At 40.6% G+C, this 19098-nt stretch overlaps 1 protein-coding gene across 2 annotated transcripts; it reads left to right on the top strand.

The window, feature by feature from the left end:
* The first annotated feature begins 4394 nt into the window (after positions 1-4394).
* LOC148012677 (pentatricopeptide repeat-containing protein At4g18520, chloroplastic-like) lies at positions 4395-8932 on the top strand. 2 transcript variants are annotated; one of them, XM_087669382.1, is made up of 2 exons: positions 4395-7169; positions 7265-8932. In XM_087669382.1, exon 1 carries the CDS (start codon positions 4653-4655, stop codon positions 7014-7016), a length of 2364 nt encoding a protein of 787 aa, XP_087525508.1. In that variant the 5' UTR covers positions 4395-4652; the 3' UTR covers positions 7017-7169; positions 7265-8932. The 2 variants fall into 2 exon arrangements, with proteins under 2 accessions (XP_087525508.1, XP_087525509.1); XM_087669383.1 differs by having other exon boundaries at positions 4395-7893; positions 7963-8932.
* The last annotated feature ends 10166 nt before the right edge of the window (positions 8933-19098 follow it).

Here is a 19098-nt window from a genome sequence, read left to right as displayed (position 1 = left end):
TTAAATTCCTTAGCCAAATATTTCCTTCAAGACAATGGCTAAACCCACTGGGATTGACCTAGAATTTGGGTCCCTAGTGGTCAAGGTCTCCTGATAGCATTCTATTGTCGAGTCTTGGATATCCTACTTTAAGCAGAGATACCCAAGCCGAAGCAGATCCATGCCGCACTTGGTTCAAAGAGAATGGGAAACAAGATGGATGCGTCGCTCAACCTCTCTACTTGTAGGGCATAGTTCCATTTTGGTCCCCTAAACAGGGGTTCCAACATAACAATTTCTAAGGGTCGCTAAAACCTTGTGAGAAGCCTCACAGTTCTCTGGGACCACCTTGCCATAAGGTGGACCTGTCAAGGGTTCTGCCCACCCGCTTCCCTCAATAGGCATTCTTTATTATTTAATTAGGTCCTATCACAATTACATGTGACATTTAAAGTCAGCTTCCTTAATTAAGCCTTTTAGGGAACAGGGTTCATTCACATAATTTATAGCACAAACACGAATATAGAGCAAGCAGTCCTTTTAACAAACAAGTTCAAACAAGCTCCTTAACTTATCTTCAAGTTAATCTTTGTCTCTTACCCATACAAGAGAAATGTTATGTCCCTTCTGCTCTGTAGAAGTAACTGGTCCAAATCAATGGCACCACAATTTCCATCCTTTATCTAGAATAGGATCTTCCAATGCCACAAACGTTGGGGCCATGGAGGTCTTCAACTCCATTTTGGAGTTGGCAAGGGGTGTCTGAGCTCCCCTGACCCGCAAGCTGCCTAGGAGTGAAACATTATCCCTGTGGTTGGCCTTTTCACCACTCAACCTTTGACCCATAAATCGAGTAGTGCCATTTTCAGGTTGCGATCATGGAGGTGATCCACCCATGCAAAATATCCTTCCTTAATTAATCCAATTAAGAATCAAGCACAATCAAGGCATTTAGTCCTAATATCGTCTTTCAAAAAAGGCACCATTTTATCCCCATGGCAAATTTGTCATCACAGACCTCGCCACAAAATTATATAACTAATCAAGCACTTGAACGATTGTCCAAAAATGCAACCAATAATTAGTTTGGAAGCACAACTAATATGGCAGATGTTTAAGCAACCATCAAGACCATTGAATTTCTTCAAAAGGTGCGTGAATAAGTACAATATCACTTTTCCCTCTTGTTGGCTCTCCCCCCTTGGGATGCGAGAGCAATACTATGCAAAGTTTTACTTAATACTCCCTTCCTTTGGCTAAGACGTATGTTAAGGTCTCATACAACTATACAAGATGTAAGTTCTATTGATCACTTACATTGATCGACAATCTAACATTCTTCCCGAACAAGTATAAAAGTATTGGTCTTTCCTTTGACTTACGGTTTCCTAATCCTTGAGCTCTCCACTTGCCTTTGAGGCCTAGAGTTATTGTTTGTATCTAGCCTAACTCCGAATTGGATTGATGAAAATAGTAGTTATCTGACGGATCTCAAGGTATCTTAGTTTTAATCCTTATGATCATTGCTTGTACTAACTACACACATCATCATGATCCCAATGTATCAAACATGAGCTATCGGTTCATGATATTAGCAAGAACTTGGGCAAGGATCTAGAGTTTCTAAAATGAATTTCCTTTAGACTAGGTTGCTTACCATGCAATCTATCAGGTGTGCAAGCTACAAGATATACCTTCAATGTGGTGAAAACATATCTGCTATTTGCAAGAAAAGGGAAATCAACAATACTTTAGAACCTTATATGCTATTTATGCTATGTATGAATTTATCGCATAGCATCTAAATGCAATTGACTTCTCTCGATACATGCATTTTGAATACTTAGTCTTGTGAGTATTTGAGATGAAATTTATCCCTTCCAATGATTTTATTTGGTACAAGGATTTGTGCGAATTGCAATGCACCATATACATAAATCTATGCAAGGTCATTTATGATTATGGTGGACCTAATGCGGAAAAAATTATCCTACGATTTTCTATGAGCTCATAAACCATTGAAAAATAATTTCAAGCTACTCATTTAAATGATTTCATGCGCATGCAAAAGCGATATAATCTATGACTCAATGAATAGAGGAGGTGGCAATTAGTACCTAGGTATTCAAAGACGAATTATCCATACCCAATGTTGTATTTGTATTAACTGCAATGCCCTGGCTGGTGGCTCTATTGTTGGATGCGAGATTACCACTAGTGCATGTCACACTTCATTTTGGAGCCACATTTTCAGCTTAGGAATCTCTTGACTAAAGGTGAACATTCATACTATCTTCGACCAAGGACTCGATCGATAAATCGAGGCGACTTGGAAAACGGCCTAGTTGTGTGCATCCTTGGTAGAGGACCTTGTTGGACTACCTATCCTTGTAGAGAAATTCCATGAAGTGGGAGCAAGGATTCTGCAATTGAGACCTTTCGAACAAAAGCAAGTGATGGAGGGTGGGGCTGTATGCGCAATATGTAATACGGGCTTGTGCGTATGAACCCCTCTTATGGGAGGGAACTTTAGGAAACTTCCAAAATCTTCTCTCTCTCTCTCTCTCTCTCTCTCTCTCTCTCTCTCTCTCTCTCTCTCTCTCTCTCTCTCTCCATCTGTGCAGCGTGCCAAGGCATCCTCTTCTATTGCAATGGGGGGAGGGAGGAGGTTTTATAATGGGGGAGGTGGTATGTGGTGGTGGTGGTGGTGGTGGTGGTGTCTCACCCCACTCACCACCCACCAATGTATTCATAGCAGTGGGGGAGTCCTCAGCCCCCCCAGGTGGCATGTGGTCTAGACGAGATGGCTAGGGGGGGTGGTAGGTCACGTGGCCTCCCCCCCTCATCATCATCTTCTTCTCTTCTCCCCCCCGCCACCTGTTCGGCATCGACAGGGTGAAGGAGATAAAAAAATTATCCCCACCTTAACATAAAATGTTAAATGGCCTATAGAGTGGGTTCATGTGTAGGAAGGAAAAAGAGTACTTTCCTCTTGATTTTGGGGTGTGTACAAAGGGGGGGGGGGGGGGGGGGGGGGGGGGTGGAGATGAAGACAAAATTGATCTTAAGTGGAGCCTTCATGTTTATTTGAGTCCAATTGCAAACTAGTAAAGACGTGTGGAACCGTAACGGAGGTGAGAATTAATGTTTAATATCGAAGACATTACATTCAAAGTCTTTAAATTTGGGCATGCTTCTCAAAGTGGATATTAAACCATAATTTCTACGGTAAATTAGGATTTACAATAGAGACTCATCAAAATCTCTACCTCCAATGGCTGGATTGTTATAAAACTTGGAGCAAAGCTAGGAAATGGCTGGAGAAAGAGAGAGAATGTTGTAGAGGGAGAAAATTTGGAGATTTATTGCGAGAATTTGGTAAAGTTGAGCTATTGAGTAGGTTTTCCAACTCCAAATGGATTCGCTAACATCAAAGGGAGCATTAGAGGTTGTAAACATTAGTAGAAAGTGCATCAGCTACAATCACCAACTTCCCTTGGTCAAGATTATGCAATCCCTTCGCCAAAATGGTCTCCAATGGTTAGGAAATGGCCTCAAAAGCAAGTAGCAATAACAGTCCATCACCTCTTTCCAATAGCTCCAAAATGGAAAAACATGATCCCCTTCTCCCTTTAGCCCCAATTTAGCTTTCCCAAACTTGCATGGGCAAGTTTTGCCAAGTGATACCCTTCTAAATTGAATATTCAACATTATCCAATCCAAAAAAATGTAATAATTATTTTCATACCTAGAAAAATAATCTAACTAGCCAAAAGTTGGCGCTTGCGGTATTTCTTTAACTTGTATATGCTAAAAGTTGAAGCAAACTGAGATCCAATCTAATCTCCTTCAATCTACAACACATCGCATCTCATAGCAACCATCAAGCCTTCAAACCAAATTGCCCCTTGGTTTATTTAGGATTGGCATTCAATTATGCTCCTTGGGAAAAAAGTTAGCCCTTAGACTAGCATTAATTAGTTAATTGATGCCAAGTCTTTGGTGTCACTATGGACACTTATGGCTAATTAAAGTGTTCTTAGCCAATATCAGTCACACCAAAAACCACCTAGAACCTAACAAACATAACTTGTTACAACTTTGGCCTTTAGCACTGGCTTATACTTTGGGGTCCTTGGAATGCTACCATGAAATAACTTACTTGCACATCACATGTGCATCTTATATTTGCACATTTGATTAATAAATTTAATCAAATGGGAAGCGAAGCATTCAGATTTTACATCCCGTGACACAAAACTTTGACAGAGATCTAGAAGATATATGACTCAACGGTTTTGAGGATTTTTTGTATCAAAGTATACATATTTACCATTTACAAACACACACACATATATATATATCATTTTATAATTACATATTTAACAAAAATGTGCAGTGCATCACATCTTACAGTAAACCTCTGTTTTAGTGAACACTGCGGCTTCGATCGTGAGACAAACCTCGGATAGGATACTTCACAATCGAAGTGGACCTCTGGGGCCTCGATCATGAGTCAAACCTCAGATAGAATACTTAACAATCGGAGCGGAACTCGAATGGCGATGCTCGGCTTATCGAATTTTCCACATAACGTCGCAGGAGTTTCAGATATTGCCATAATTTGATCCCCTGAGAGAGAGAGAGAGAGAGAGAGAGAGAGAGAGAGAGAGATGGTTGCTGCACATGGCTTCTTGTCCCTGGAACCAAGCACACTACAACTGCAACCACCAGAGAACTTCGTTAGCCTCCTGTTGCAATGCAGCCAAGACCAGGATTTGGGCTTTGCCAAGCAAGTCCATACTCATATGTGCTGCCATGGAATGGAAGCTTATACTACAGTCGGCAATCATCTGATTTCATGCTTTGTTGAGTGTGGGAGCATTCAAGATGCACAGCAGGTCTTCAGTAAATCTGTCTCTCCCAATGAGTACTCTTGGACCTCTCTCCTGCAAGGCTACGTTGAGCTTGGGCAATTCCAACAGGCATTCAGGCATTTTGAACAGATGCGAGACTTTTTTATTGACCCCTCTGCGCATACCTTCGTGGCAATGCTAAAAGCTTGTTCTGGACTAGGGTCTGTTGAAGAAGGATTAGCATTACACCATGGGATAAACTTGCAGGGATTTGAAGGGAATTCCTTCATTTCCAATTCTTTGGTGGATATGTACGTCAAATGTGGCTGCCTTCTCGAAGCCAGGGATACTTTCATCGAGCTGCCTGAGCGAGATGTGGTAACATGGACAGCGATGATTGCAGGGTATGCTGAGCACATGCTTTGTGATGATGTGCTAGACTGTTTGGAATGGATGCAATTGGAAGGCATATCTCCAAACACCTTCACATTTGTTTGCAGTTTGAAAACTTGCAATGACCATCGAGTGATTGACAAGGGCCATCAAATACATTTGAAGATTACCATGCATGGATATGAAGGAGATTACCATGTTGGCAACAGTTTAGTGGACATGTATGCTAGGTGCGGTTCAATTGTTGAAGCACAGAAAGTGTTTGAAGAGCTTTCAAACCGAGATGTAGTCTCATGGACTTCTCTGATTGCAGGATGTGCTGAACATGGTCTCCATGAGGATGTGTTGGATTATTTTGAAATGATGCAAATACAGGGTGTGCTCCCAAATCCTGTTACGTTTGTTTACAGCTTGAAAGCATGTGGAAATCTAGGGGCCGCAGAAAAGGGCCATCAATTGCACTCTGAGATTGTCAGTCATCAATATGAAAGCGACATTTCCATCGGTAACACACTGGTAGATATGTATTTTAAGCTTGGTCTGGCAGAAGAAGCACAGAAATCATTTGACAGCATGAAGGTGCAAGATTTCGTCTCATGGAATATGTTAATGACAGGGTACATTGAACTTGGGCTTCATGAGGAAGCGTTACGCTCCATGTGTGAGATGCAGTCTTTGGGTTTGCATCCAAATGGTGCTCTTTATGCCTGCTGCTTGAAAGCTTGTGGTTGCATTGGGGCCGTTGATAGGGGCCAAGAAATACATTCTGAACTTCTTCTTTATGGAATTGAGATAGATTGTGTCATTGGCAGCACATTGGTCAACATGTACATAAAGAGTCACTTCTTACAGGATGCCATCCATGTGTTCAAAGCCATACCAGCTCGTGATGCAGTGCTGTGGACAACTCTAAGTGTTGGATATGTAGAAGACGGGCTTGGTGATGAGGCATTGAATATGTTAATGAATATGGAATTGGATGGCATCTCTGTCGATGCTCCTGCTTTAGTGTGCAGCTTAGCAGCTTGTGGCGTTATAGGTGACGTAAATAGGGTTCGGGAGATGCATGACAAAATTATCAAACTGGGTTACGAGAGCAATCTGGTTATCTGTAGCACATTGATAGAAACATATGCTGAATGTCGCTCCCTTTATGATGGACATGGAGTGTTCACCAAGATCAAGTTGCGAGATGCATCTGTGTGGAATGCACTATTTGCAGGGTATATTAAATGTGGGCTTGGGGAAGAGGCACTACACTGTCTGGAAGAAATGAAATCTGAGGGCGTATGCACAGATTCTAGTACAGTAGTTTGCAGCTTGAATGCATGTGGTAGTATAGGTGCCTTGAACAAGGGAAGAGACATACATACTGAGCTTGCAAAACAGGGTCTAGAAGGAGCTGCTGTTGTTGGCAACTCTTTGATGGATATGTATGTCAAATGTGGATCACTTGTTGAAGCAAGGGAAGTCTTTGACACTCTCTTTGTTCACGACATTGTTTCCTGGACTACCTTGATCAATGGTTACTCTGAACATGGGCTACATAAATCAGCACTCCAGGCATTCAGTGAAATGCATTTTGAGGGTGTGTCTGCTGATGCAGTTGCATATATTTGTGTCTTGAAAGCTTGTGGCAGCATGGGATTGGTTTGCAAGGGTCAACACATGCATAATAAAATTGTTTGTGAAGGTTTTGATAAAGATGTTGCTATTCACAACACCCTGGCAGATATGTATAATAAGTGTGGCTGTGCTGCGGAGGCAAGCAACCTTGCAAGCAGCTAATTTAAGGACTATGAATGATCACGAGACATTGGATGGCATGAGGGGAGGACTGCTTAGTTGAGCTCTAAAATGGCCACCTTCAAACTACCGATGCCTATGTTGTATCCATTCTGCTGTCAATGGGAAAACTGGGACAATCCAATCTTGGACAAGGTAGCATTCAGAAACCTAGCTTGCTTGGTAAGACATAAGACACCTACCTCGGTCAATAAAAGTTTTAACCTCTTTGATGTGTGAAAAACCTGCAGGCGAGGTCACCAGAGACAAATGCTGAAGGTCTGCAAGCTGGCTGGTAATTATCTCATCACAAAAAGTGAAATGGTTCGGTTTCTTTCCTTCTTTGGTGACAAGAGAAACCATGTCACATTTCAGAATGTGGTCCTAACAAATGATGATGCAATGAGTAAGAAAACTGGACGACAAATATTGCAAGCTAACATGAAAATCTCTAAGATCTGTGTCTTTGGAAGCTGGAGGCTATGCTGGAGAAGGGATTGGTATGTAAGGTGGAAGTAGGTGATGGTAAGAACCGTGGGGGTTGGCCTTATCAGGATGACTCGATGAAATTGGCATGCTCTGGTAGATGCACATGAAACTGAAGATGTACATAGATGGTGTTGCAGTTGCACATGAAGCATCATGAACAATTTTACATTTGAGAGGCTTTCCTCATGGAGGGCTTCAGAAGGCTCTGCAATTTGAAACTTGCTGCTGCGTCCCCTTTACACACAGAGGGTTTCCAGTAAGATTCTGGGAATGTAGGTGGCCCATTTCCTTTTGGGAAACTTCTGCAGAGTTAGGATCACACGTATGGGAGGTTGACAGATATTTTTCCTTGCAGTCCCTCAGCATCATCTACAACATCCATCAGCTACAGGTAAAATCAGGATTTTCACTTTCCTATAAAAGCAGTGGCAAGGTCCCAATCATGGTTTGTCTTTTGCAGCAACAGCACATGCCAGTCCTGCAGTTGCTGCCATCCTGTAGCTACTTGGCATCATTGAAGACAGGTAGTTTCGGCAGCAGAAGGACCTTGGATGGCCTGTTTACAAAAGCGCTTCTTCCTTCTCGGGAGGAAGGGACAAGGAAACTGTCTTTTGCTAACATGCAAAGCTTACCAACTGACATGGGATCTTAATGCTCGTGTCTTTCCATGCACAATGTGGGTATGCGGGCATGTACTTTCCCTCCGGAATGTGAAATGGTAGAACAGCTTGCATATTGCTTCAGTATTCTAGAATTCATGGCTGCAGTTCACCTGCCAGTCGATGATTGTAAGGACTTCGAAAAGGACTTTCACTTGGATGTCTTCGTAAGTCCTTGAAAGCTATGCCCTCTGCGTGTGCTTGTGTGCGTGTGTACACATACTTCGATAGAGATGATTGTTAAATCATGGACTTGCTTTGCATGCACGCATTATCGAGACAAATGTCAATCATTGTAAATTGGAACTTTCATTTGCTTTGCATGAAAATTGAAATTATTGTGTACAAAATAGATTGAGTCCTTAGCTCCAAGCTTGGATATGTTGATTTGGCATGGATAAGCTTGGCACATGGGCCTCTAAGTCCTTGGTGCTCCAAGCTTGGATATGTTGGTTCAACATGGATAAACTTGGCACATGGGCCTCCAAGTCCTTCACTGTAATAAGAGATCTCATTTGTATGTATTTCAAAGTGTGGATAAAAGTAGGCAACCTTGCTTCACACCCATGGTGCTAGTAAGTTCCTGTGACATTCCCCCTTGGAGCTCAGAACTAGACTCATACAAAGATAATACTCTCCATCATGTCTCAAGTATCTTCATGTTGTCTAGCCTTTGCATCACCTACCTCATGGTACCTTGTCAAAGGTTTTGTTGAAATCTACAAACCAACAATGCACTCCTCGGATGGTTAATGATGTCCAATGCCCTCTCCTAAAACCCACTTGTTAATTAGCTCTTTTAAACAGTCCTAGAACAAGTAATTATTGAAACTTTCATTAAAAAGGAATGCGTTCCTAGAGATTTTCTATGTTCCATAAGCAAAACCCTAATTTGGGAGGATTCTTTTGCATCTATAAATAGATAGGCTGCCCTCTTAAAAAAAATCGTAATGTAGAAACATGAATGAAAGTCTACGACAAAGCATAAACTTAACAGGGCACAATTAAGGGAAGGGTAACTCAAGAGACAATGAATACAATGAAGATTTGAATAAATGAATAAGTATAATACGATGCTCATGTTGCAAACAAATTGTGCAAGGAATGAAAACTATATCCTAAACTCGTGTTTCGAGGATCGAGGCAAAGGTATTGAGCTAGAGAGTGTGTCATACTCTTGAAAGATCTCAAAATGCAACAAGGCAACCTCCAAGATGTCTAACAACAGCAAACCCAGCAAGAGTGATATTGGATCAATGTCGAATAAACAGAGGAGAGAGAAAATTGCAAACATAGCAAGCTAATGATACTGTGGCAAGTTAATCACAACATAAATGTAAGTATGATGATGTGGTAGGCTAATGGTAGCAAAAATGTAGGTATGATAATGTGGCAATTTGTATAGTTGTCACAAATCACAAATGCATCAATAAGAGGTCACTAGCTATAAAAGATGCAGTAGATGAAGTAAACATAGCAAAAATAGTATGGATTGTGCCCTGAAGGCTAGAAATACATTGCGGATGGATGGAGACAATGTTGGGCAGCCTCGATTGAGATACCCTCCTTGAACGAGATGTGGGTAGCGAAGCCAGATCACTTGAAACCTTCAAAAACGAGATTGGGATGAATGGAGGACAATTTACTTATTTATAGAAAGTTTCAAGACCGTGTACTTCGTGCCATTTTAAACTCTTTTGAACCATGCATCATTTTAGGGTTTTTATTAGCTAAGCATTTCTAGAGCTGTCTAAGAGGCTAATTCAGCATGTAATGCTTCTTTTAGCTCAATACCTCCTCTTAGGCCCAAAAACTGAGCTAGAAAGAATGATCAACTTAAAGTTTTATGTGTTTTTATTTTTGTTTTTGGTTTTACCCCAAGGCATTCCATCCTAAAGTAGCCAAGGCATTGAGCAATGGGTGCATGGTGGGTGTTGTCATGAAATGTTAAAATTTTCTTGTTTTACTTAATATTTGGATTAATTTTTAATCAAATGTTTAAGTATATGCTACATATGTTAAGTGCAATCGAGATTATTTCATATTTACAAGCCAAGGACCCAAAGAAATCAGTGGATATCAAAGGCAAAAGTTGTCTAAAGTAATGTTGCACACATGCTAGTTGGTATTTGGTGCCAAAAACTGGTCTAAGACATTTTATTAGCCATAAGTGTCAGTTGTTGGTGACACTAAAGATTTAGCATTTAATAGTAGTTCATGCCAATGTAGGGGGCTAAAGAAGACTCAAGAACACTTGGGAGATAAATTGGCCTAGCCAATTTAATTGTCTTGGCTAGTCATACTAATTTTCTAGACACTAAAATAATTATTAAATTAATTCTAAATTTTAAATTTTAATAATGTAGCTAATATTGAAAAATGGGATTTAAGGCTGCCACTTGGCAAATCTTGTGCATCCATAAGGTGGAAAGACATTTTTGAAGCCTAAGGGGAGGGATAGAGGGTCATTTTAACCTTGTGCAAGCTAAGAGACATAGAGAGAAGGTTATCATAGCTATTGCAAGAGACTCTCCGGGAGCTGATAATCAATGGAGGTAGCTTTCATGACTATCTAGACAAGGCAACATCTGATTTCTTGCATTTTCTAACGATGAAAGTTTGAATTTCTTTCTGTTCAACGTTCTCTCTCATTCTCCACATCCATTTCCTAGCCTTGCTCCCAAGATCTCATCATTCTAATTCCTACAGGTTGAGAAATTGCATTTTTCTTTGTTGTAAACCCACATTTATAGCATAAATTAGGATTTGATAGCAACCTCAGGAAGCGTGCCAAGAGATTGAAGCTAAAGACTTAAATTTTTAGGGTTGAGAATTAATTCTCAGTAAGATTCAAATGAGGGACTAGCAAATATTCAAATTTGGGGTAAATTTAATTTCCCAAGGAGTCGGTGAAGGCTAATTGCTTGAGCATTGCATTCAAATTCAATTGCAATCAAAGATAAAGAAATACTTGAAAGGAATCTTGGTTTTGAGCCAACAAGGTGTCAAATGTCCAAGCTTAATTGGCAAATGTTTATGTTTCAACATTTCGTTAATTATTGCTTGTTGTAATTAAGTTATAGTCAAGTTATTACCACCCCTCCACGGAAGGAATACTAGTTTCATGGTTTCATCGGCAAGATACCATCCAATCCTTTGAATTGGTGGGCTTGAGGTTATAAGTTTTGCATTATTGCTAGAATTGTGCTCAGCTGTGTGCTGATTATAGCAAGTATGTCTTCACATAGTGATATAGGATCAAGTGGTGATGATGCATCTCAATTTGATCATTCACGTGGTGAAGGGAAAAATGCAATGCATGATCTTGGACAAGGTTCTTGCCATGGACAACAAGTTGAAAATGTGGGAAATAACCCAAATGCAAAGACTTCTATGTCTCAAGATGCTGATGACTAGCAAGGGGTGAATAATTTGATGCTAGGTTCAAAGATTGGATGAGGACAGCAGTAAATCTCTTTGTTGAATTGGCAAGGGATCCTAAGTTTACTCGATCCTTGAATGCCCCAAGAAGGACATCAGAGGCAAAGAGAAGGAAACACCTTCTAAAGCTTCGAGACAGCCAGAAGAACAAGAGGAAATTCCTAAACCTCCATTGGAAGAGCCCAAAGTTGCTGACAAGCACAAATAATTGGTACCTGTGGGACAACAAGTGCAAATGCATGGCCAACTTGGTAGTGCCAATCCATTGGGATGGATAGCAGGGTATTCATGCAAATGCAAACATGGGATATTAGGGATACTTTGGTGGTGGCACCATTTTTCATGCAATGGTTCATCAAGGACCGCATATAGGAATGTATGGCATGAATCCCTATGGTATGCATCAACCAATGCATGGTTCTCAACACCCAATGTATCCATGTATGTCAAGTAGAATGCACAATCCCATGTATGGCAGCATAAGCATGGTGCATGGGCCACAAAGTGGGCCATGTGGAAATGTATATGCACCCCTTGGGGCTGTTAGAGTACAAGGATTTAGTGCTAGTCATGTAAATGTGAGAGTGCACAACGAAAAGAGAAAAGTGAACATGGAGAGGAATGGTAGCTCCATGATGAAGAAAAGGGGTAGCCACATAAAAGAAAGGCCCAAAGTAGATTGGAAACCCTAAAGAAACTCCTCACAATCCTGGGAAGCCCCCTCTGAAGCAAAAAGGGCTAGGAAATCCACAGCAGCATCACCAATAGGGATGGGAGGTACAAGGGAACCACTAGAGGAGATGGTGGGGGATGGGATGGAACCTGTGGGGTAAATGGTGCACAATGGGGGACAGGCGCGGCAATAGAAAGTTGCCTCAAAGGGCCCTACACAATGGAAGGGGAATGGATCATAGATAGCCCCCTCCTGCCAGCCTGTCACAAAAGTGGCGCCTGAAGAAGAATCCTCAACAAAGACGGCCGGCTCAATGAAGACAATGCAGGTCCTGAGTCTAGAAAGGCCATGAACTAAGAGGAGAGGGAGGCACAAGTTATAGGAACATATAGGGCCTCAAAAAATGGAGCTCGATGGATGGTCAGACAATAGAGGCAAGGTGCTAGCACCGCTAATAGGCATAGAAGAAATGTCACTAGTAGTGATGTTATCCTCTGACAAACGGAGAACTTGTAGCAAATCACCTCGAGGAGTCATAGGACTTGATACACCACAGTCAAAGAGCCAAGGCTACTCAAAAGTTCAGACAATTGAAGAAGGCTCCTCCACCTAATACATGTGTAGAAACACTGACTTAGTGGAAATAGCGGATGACGAAGTAGAGGTAGACGAAGGCTCCAATGTAGATCCACCCTTCGCTCCTGAACAAAGGTGAGGGTATATCCTCCAACACTTCTCCTTGGGGTGTGAGGTTTTCTCACAATGAGGACACATGAAATATCCTCTATGCTTCCCTACAAAAGCTGTATCAAAGTCAAAAGATGACTCCAACTTCTTCTACTTCCCTTTCTTTTGCTTGGCTCATCACGTACATGTAGATAAAGTCGCATAAGCATGGCCATGTGCATGAGCTCTACAAGAATCTAGCTCATTATGATGCGCATCATGCTCAAGCACTAATGGGACTAGCTCCTCCCAAATGAGACTCTCTCGAGTACGAGAAGTGAGAAGACTACTGTAGAACACATCATATGTCAGTGATGGAAGATGTGGGAGAATGGTCCTCTAAATAAATGTGCATACCAAGGAATGAAAGCTCAACTTGAATCTCCTCCATCCTATGCATGTGATCCCTCATCGTCGAGAATTTACGATAAGAAGCTTCCATAGCTTCAACTCAAGAGATAAGCAATGCCCAAATGTCTAGATCCGAAAGAGAGATGCCAATCTCCTCCAAATCTTTACAGTAGTGCGGAGATATCTAACATTCACAAGCACAAAATATGTATAACTCAAAAGGAGAGAAGAGCGGGCTTCGATCCCATAAAGCTGTCGAATCTGCAGTCACACCATCATTAGGATCCATGATAGGTCAAGGTATAGGGATAGAAACAAAGTCATAAAGGTCACAATTGTCGAGAAGGCACTCCATGCAGTATGACCATAGAGGGTAGTTCATCCCATCCAGCTTATTAGATACGGAGATAGAGGGTAGGGATGGCACCTGCTTAGGAGATGCCATCAATGCAAATCGAGGATGAGAAGCCTTGACAGAATATAACAAGAAAGAGTAATAAGATGATGGTTGGGTCTCCCAGACCACATGATCCCCCATAGCATACACATCGGCTATAGATGTTATTCAAGAAATACCTACAGGAAAACAAAGAAGATGTTGCCACTAGAATAAAGGTGACCAATGAGAGGGTTCCTTGAGATAATTGGGGTCCATCGAGCCACGGTAGAGATGAAGACTGGCTGAGGCAAGGTAGATAGTGAGTATTTGATGTCAATGGTAACACACAGTGCTGAGGCAAAGAAAGGGAATAGTAAATGTAGAGGAAAACAAGTCTTCAGTCTATAATCACAGCTAATCTAGGGGCTAGTAGTATACCAAAAGTGCCAGAAAATGGTGTGCTTGCAACAATAAATGCAAATGTGCCATGCTACTAGCTTGAAAAGAGGTCGCCTCTAGCACTAAAAAGAAGTCGCATGGTAAAAAAAGACTAGCCATTTTGAAACACAGTAGAGAAAGGATGATGTCCACCTATAAACAAGCGGCTCGACGGAGTATAATGCAACCCAGTTGAGAAGAGCTACCGCTCAGGCTAAAGGTTACCACTTAGCAGAAATGAGGCTGCTTAGTAGTAAAACATAGATTCATGGGGGCTACCATAGAAAATGCAGGCACCATAGGGCCTAGTTTTGCAACAAGTGTGTTGAGTGTGACTTAAAATCTCCTCTAGATAATTTATCTCATCGCTATAATATAATTGTGAAGGTTGAGCCAATTTCTTATTCTTTAATGCTTCACGCTCTGGAGCAGCTTTATCTATCTGTAGTTGAGTGATTTTATTCAGCAACGATTAAATGAGATCACTATCATCTACTACCTCATCTTTATTACATAAAATTTCCTCCTCCAACACATCCACTGAGTAAAATGCATTCCCTTGAGGCATCTCCATAGCTTTAGTGTGATAACTGAGCTTATCCCCACGCCTCTCTTCCCAATCTATCATGGTAACATAACAGGAGACGACTCCACCATCGGGAGAATCATCGTCATCTTCTCTACAAGATAGAGACTAGAAAGACCTACAAATCCCATTACCATGAGATTGTCATATTCTTTTTCTCCAATAATGGAAGTAAAACTGTTGAATAGACAAAGGTAATTGGTTAAACCCAAATAGAATCTTATCCATCCCTAGAGAAGAAAACGTACTAGGTAGGTTCTTTGTTTATCTTTCATTAACCTCCAACACTGGTATTAATTCTTCAATGTCTGGTTCATCACTCATCTCCTCTATTCCATCCCCTGATTCTTCTTCATGCGTACTGACTCAAGAATTAAACTCAAAGAAGAAATCCTGAAAATGATCATGCTCTTGTATTCCATTGACATTTAACCTTGGGCTCTCTCTCACTAAGCTTCTGGCATCTAAACTAGTAATCCCCCATTCGTCTCCAGCATTTTTCTCATCCATGGAAACTGCCAATAGATAAGATAAACCACTATCAGAGGTGGTCAACCGATTAGCTATATCACTATCACTATCATCTTCTGAAGAATAATGCACTAAATATTCTCCCATACCCAAGGGTTTTGCCATATTCTTTTGATGCACCATATTGACTATTGTCTCATCCCCATCTAAAGAGGCACGATGATGTAAATCTCTATATAACCAAGCATTGTTTTGCTCAGTCTCTCTGAGCTCTCATTAAATTCATCCTCTATTTTAGGGCCTTCAGACCTATTCGTATCCGTGCTTTCCTCCATAGGTTCATGCAAAAACTCCCTAGCCACAACTCTCGATTGTACCCTATCATGCTTGGGTCCTATCGTTATAATGCCTTTATGACGCACCGTGATTGCAACAACCAAGGTCTACCCAAAAGAAGTGGATATGAAGTAGCTCCTTGGATAGGTTGCACTACTAAAAAATTAATGTTGAAGTCCAATCCTACAATCATAGTTGGAATTTGACGTTAAGAGACCTAAGGGAGTCACTTTTCATTGATTAGCTAATCGTAGAACAATACTTGTATTCTCCTTCTTATCATGCAACCCCAATTTAATCATTGTCTCTTCTATCATTAAATTCACTGCTGCTCCGCCATCCAATTGAGCCCCAAATATCATGTGCTTCATAACCTCCATGTTTACGACTGGAGCTCTGGGATGATCCAAGAATAAATCAACGATTCTTATAGATCGAACACCCGTATTTTTAGTATCACTTCTTGCATTAAGCAAAACAATCGTGGGATTTCTCCTTTTAGCCCTTTATCGTACTAATCTATGATATATCTCTCTTCTACAAGTAGGAGCAATTTCAAGTAATTGTCTCAAATTAATAGACAAATGTAAACTTTCCAGTTCATCCCATACATCAAAAGATTTTCATCTATCCTTGTCATTGTCTTTAGTCGCTTTTGATCCTCTCAATCTTTGAGGAAATGGAGGCACTCCTTCCTTTATCTTTGGATAACTTAAAGAAATGGGCAAAACAAGTTGATCCTTCGAATTGGGTGGCGAATCTGTCGCATCTTTTTCTACATCATGATCTTCTGAATGTTTCAGTAAAGATGTTCCTTGTTCTAAAGTATTATCCTTGGCACTAATAGTTTCATTCATCCCCAGACCCTGTTCATTCTCCAAAATAATTTCTGGATTTGATTTTGAATGTGTGATTGCCCCAATCATTACATTCGAGTTAAAAGTGACATGTTTTTTCTTAATTGGTCTCACCTCCAAATCCTCTACGATTTCTACTAATCTCGTTGTTGAGTCCGAAATGCCTCTACCCTTTTTCTTGGACAATCCTTTTCATAATGACCCTCATGGCCACAGGGCATACAAAGGGACATACTCCTTCCTCTTCTGCTCATTTGGGAAAAATCTAGCCACATGTCCAGATTGCTCACATCTCCAACAAACTACACTTGTTCCTGCGTTATTATTCCTGCTGAAATTAGGATTTCTATACGGTGAGGGCCTCCTCTCATTCCCTAAATATCCTCCCTGTCCTTGATTCCTTGGAACAAGAGATGTCCCTTGGGTCAACATGCCTCTTGGCATAAATGGCATGTTAGGAGGTCCTATTGGATAAGTCACATTTTGACTATCCATATAATTATAATTTGTTTGCATTTTGGGTTGCTTGCTGTCGTAGATGAGCTTTCTTAACCCAACATTGATTCTCCACATGATTGTTTCTCAGACAATACCCACAAAACAAATTTCTCGATTGATCAAAAACTACTCTACTTGGTGGGGGGCATTATGTTGCTAAATGCCCGAAACCATGGCATTTTTTGCACCAGGTATTAAACCTTGGTGGTGTGAGATTCCTTTGACTAGATACTAGAGATGGTCCTATTGTACTAGCAGGCTAGCTAACATTATAAGCACCCTTCACATTGGGGTTTACTTCAGCCATAATCTCTTCCTTCATATCTACCAGGGATTTGGCTATCAACTAGCTACCTTAAACTCATCTAGACTCCATACTGTAGATGGAATTACTATCAATGGTGGTGGATATATAGGTGGTACCAAATACAGATTTAATCTTGAATATGGCATTGATAATGGTGCTATGCCTACATTTGTCATGTAAGCAGCCTGAGGAGCTATGGATCCTCCTACATATGGAGTACTAATTGTACTTTCTCCCACCATTGTGCTTTTGTCTTTGCGTCTGCTAAATTAGTTGGTCGCTTCACGCCCACATGTTCCCTTACTATTTCCTACAATCCTTAAATAAATTTTCATTTTTGCATATCCTCTAAGGGAGCCTTTTGTCCCATCTTCCTAATTAATGTCTCCATCTTCTCAATGTAATGTTCCACAGTTTCTCCTGGGTTGTGCGCTAAATAGAACCCTTGCTGCCTAAACTTAGTTAAAAATGCCTCTCTTAAAACTATATAAGTTGCCCTTGTGGCAACAGGAAGGTTCCCATACCACAAGGCTACGTCATCCTTCAAAGTTGCTGGAAATAGGAGTGTCGTATATTCTATGTCCTACAATTACCATGGAAGTGTTATCAAAACCCACACAATCGTCATTGTTTTGACCCTCTTCCTTTGTATCTTCTTCTTTCTTCTTACTAACAATTGACCCCTTCTTCGAGCTACCCTTATTGGTACCACTCATTTCCTCGGAACTTCCTACTTGCCTCTCCCAATTGTAATCTGACTCAATTCCAATAGAAGATGTCTCTCCAATGACTTTTCCGGTTTCTGATGACAAATCCCGCCCACCTTGTAAAGTATTTTGCAATTCAACATTCAATTGTTCTAATTGCTCCGATGCTCTGTTTTCTTTTCCAATCTTCTCTTGGCTCTCTCTTCCCCTACTAAATTTTGGCTTTCACTCTAGCATGCGACGATTTTGCCTATCAAACACATCCTTTTATCAATCTCTACTGTAAGAGACCCTATTTGTGTAAACTCAACTTCCAAAGAATGTCAAGTAGTTCCTTATCCTCAGCACCATAGGGTATGTCCTCACTAAGCTTTTCTACTAAATCTAAAATTTCAGCCACTTCCTATGCTTCCTTTGTATCAAATGTTACCTTAACTCCCTTCATTATTTCTAACCACTGAGACACTTGAGCCCAGTCTATTCTCTTGAAAGTCTTATACGACTCTCTAGAAAACCAATCGTAATGGTGGTTCACACTAATGGTATTAAGTTGAATTTCATCGACTAACTTGAAATGTGATGCTAACACGACAATCCCCTTTGTTTCATATTGAAACATCCAATTCCAAGTGCATAATTGCTCGGCATCAACCCACAATTGAAGTTTGAAATGCTTACCCCCATCCACCAAATTGTTGTCTTGTACCTTATTAACAATAATGCGTTGTATATCCTTTGGCAATTCAAAAAAGAAACTTTGCAAGAAAGCTTCATTGTATCGATACATCATAATCTTGTTAAGCTGGATCGAAAATTTGTTGGTATTTAATGTCTATATTAACAAAAGTTGGAAACCTCTCTACATATTTTAAAATGATTGTTCAATCTATTATATTTTAAAAATTTTATTTTTAGAGAGAAAGAGAGAGAGAGAGAGAGAGATCTATATTAAAGTAGTGAAAAGAGATTATATATTCTATCTTAAAAGGTTTTTCACAACACATCAAGAGAGGGAGGAAAACATGGGATATCTAGGGCTCTTATACACATGGGACATCTCTATATACACAGGATATCTATGGCTCTTTTTAATCTCAAGGTCTTTCACAACACAGCAATAGGTTAATGTCTTTTGTCCCATATAGAATTTGTCAAATAAGATCAATC

Source organism: Lygodium microphyllum, chromosome 27 (assembly GCF_053477565.2).
Source record: "Lygodium microphyllum isolate KBCC chromosome 27, Lygodium_microphyllum_v1.1.10, whole genome shotgun sequence".
Taxonomy (NCBI): domain Eukaryota; kingdom Viridiplantae; phylum Streptophyta; class Polypodiopsida; order Schizaeales; family Lygodiaceae; genus Lygodium; species Lygodium microphyllum.
This window is presented reverse-complemented; position numbering and strand designations above follow the sequence as displayed.

Bases quoted from the DNA above. Each gene is read 5' to 3' on its own strand.
- LOC148012677 (XM_087669382.1), top strand. From the start codon at position 4,653: ATGGTTGCTGCACATGGCTTCTTGTCCCTGGAACCAAGCACACTACAA.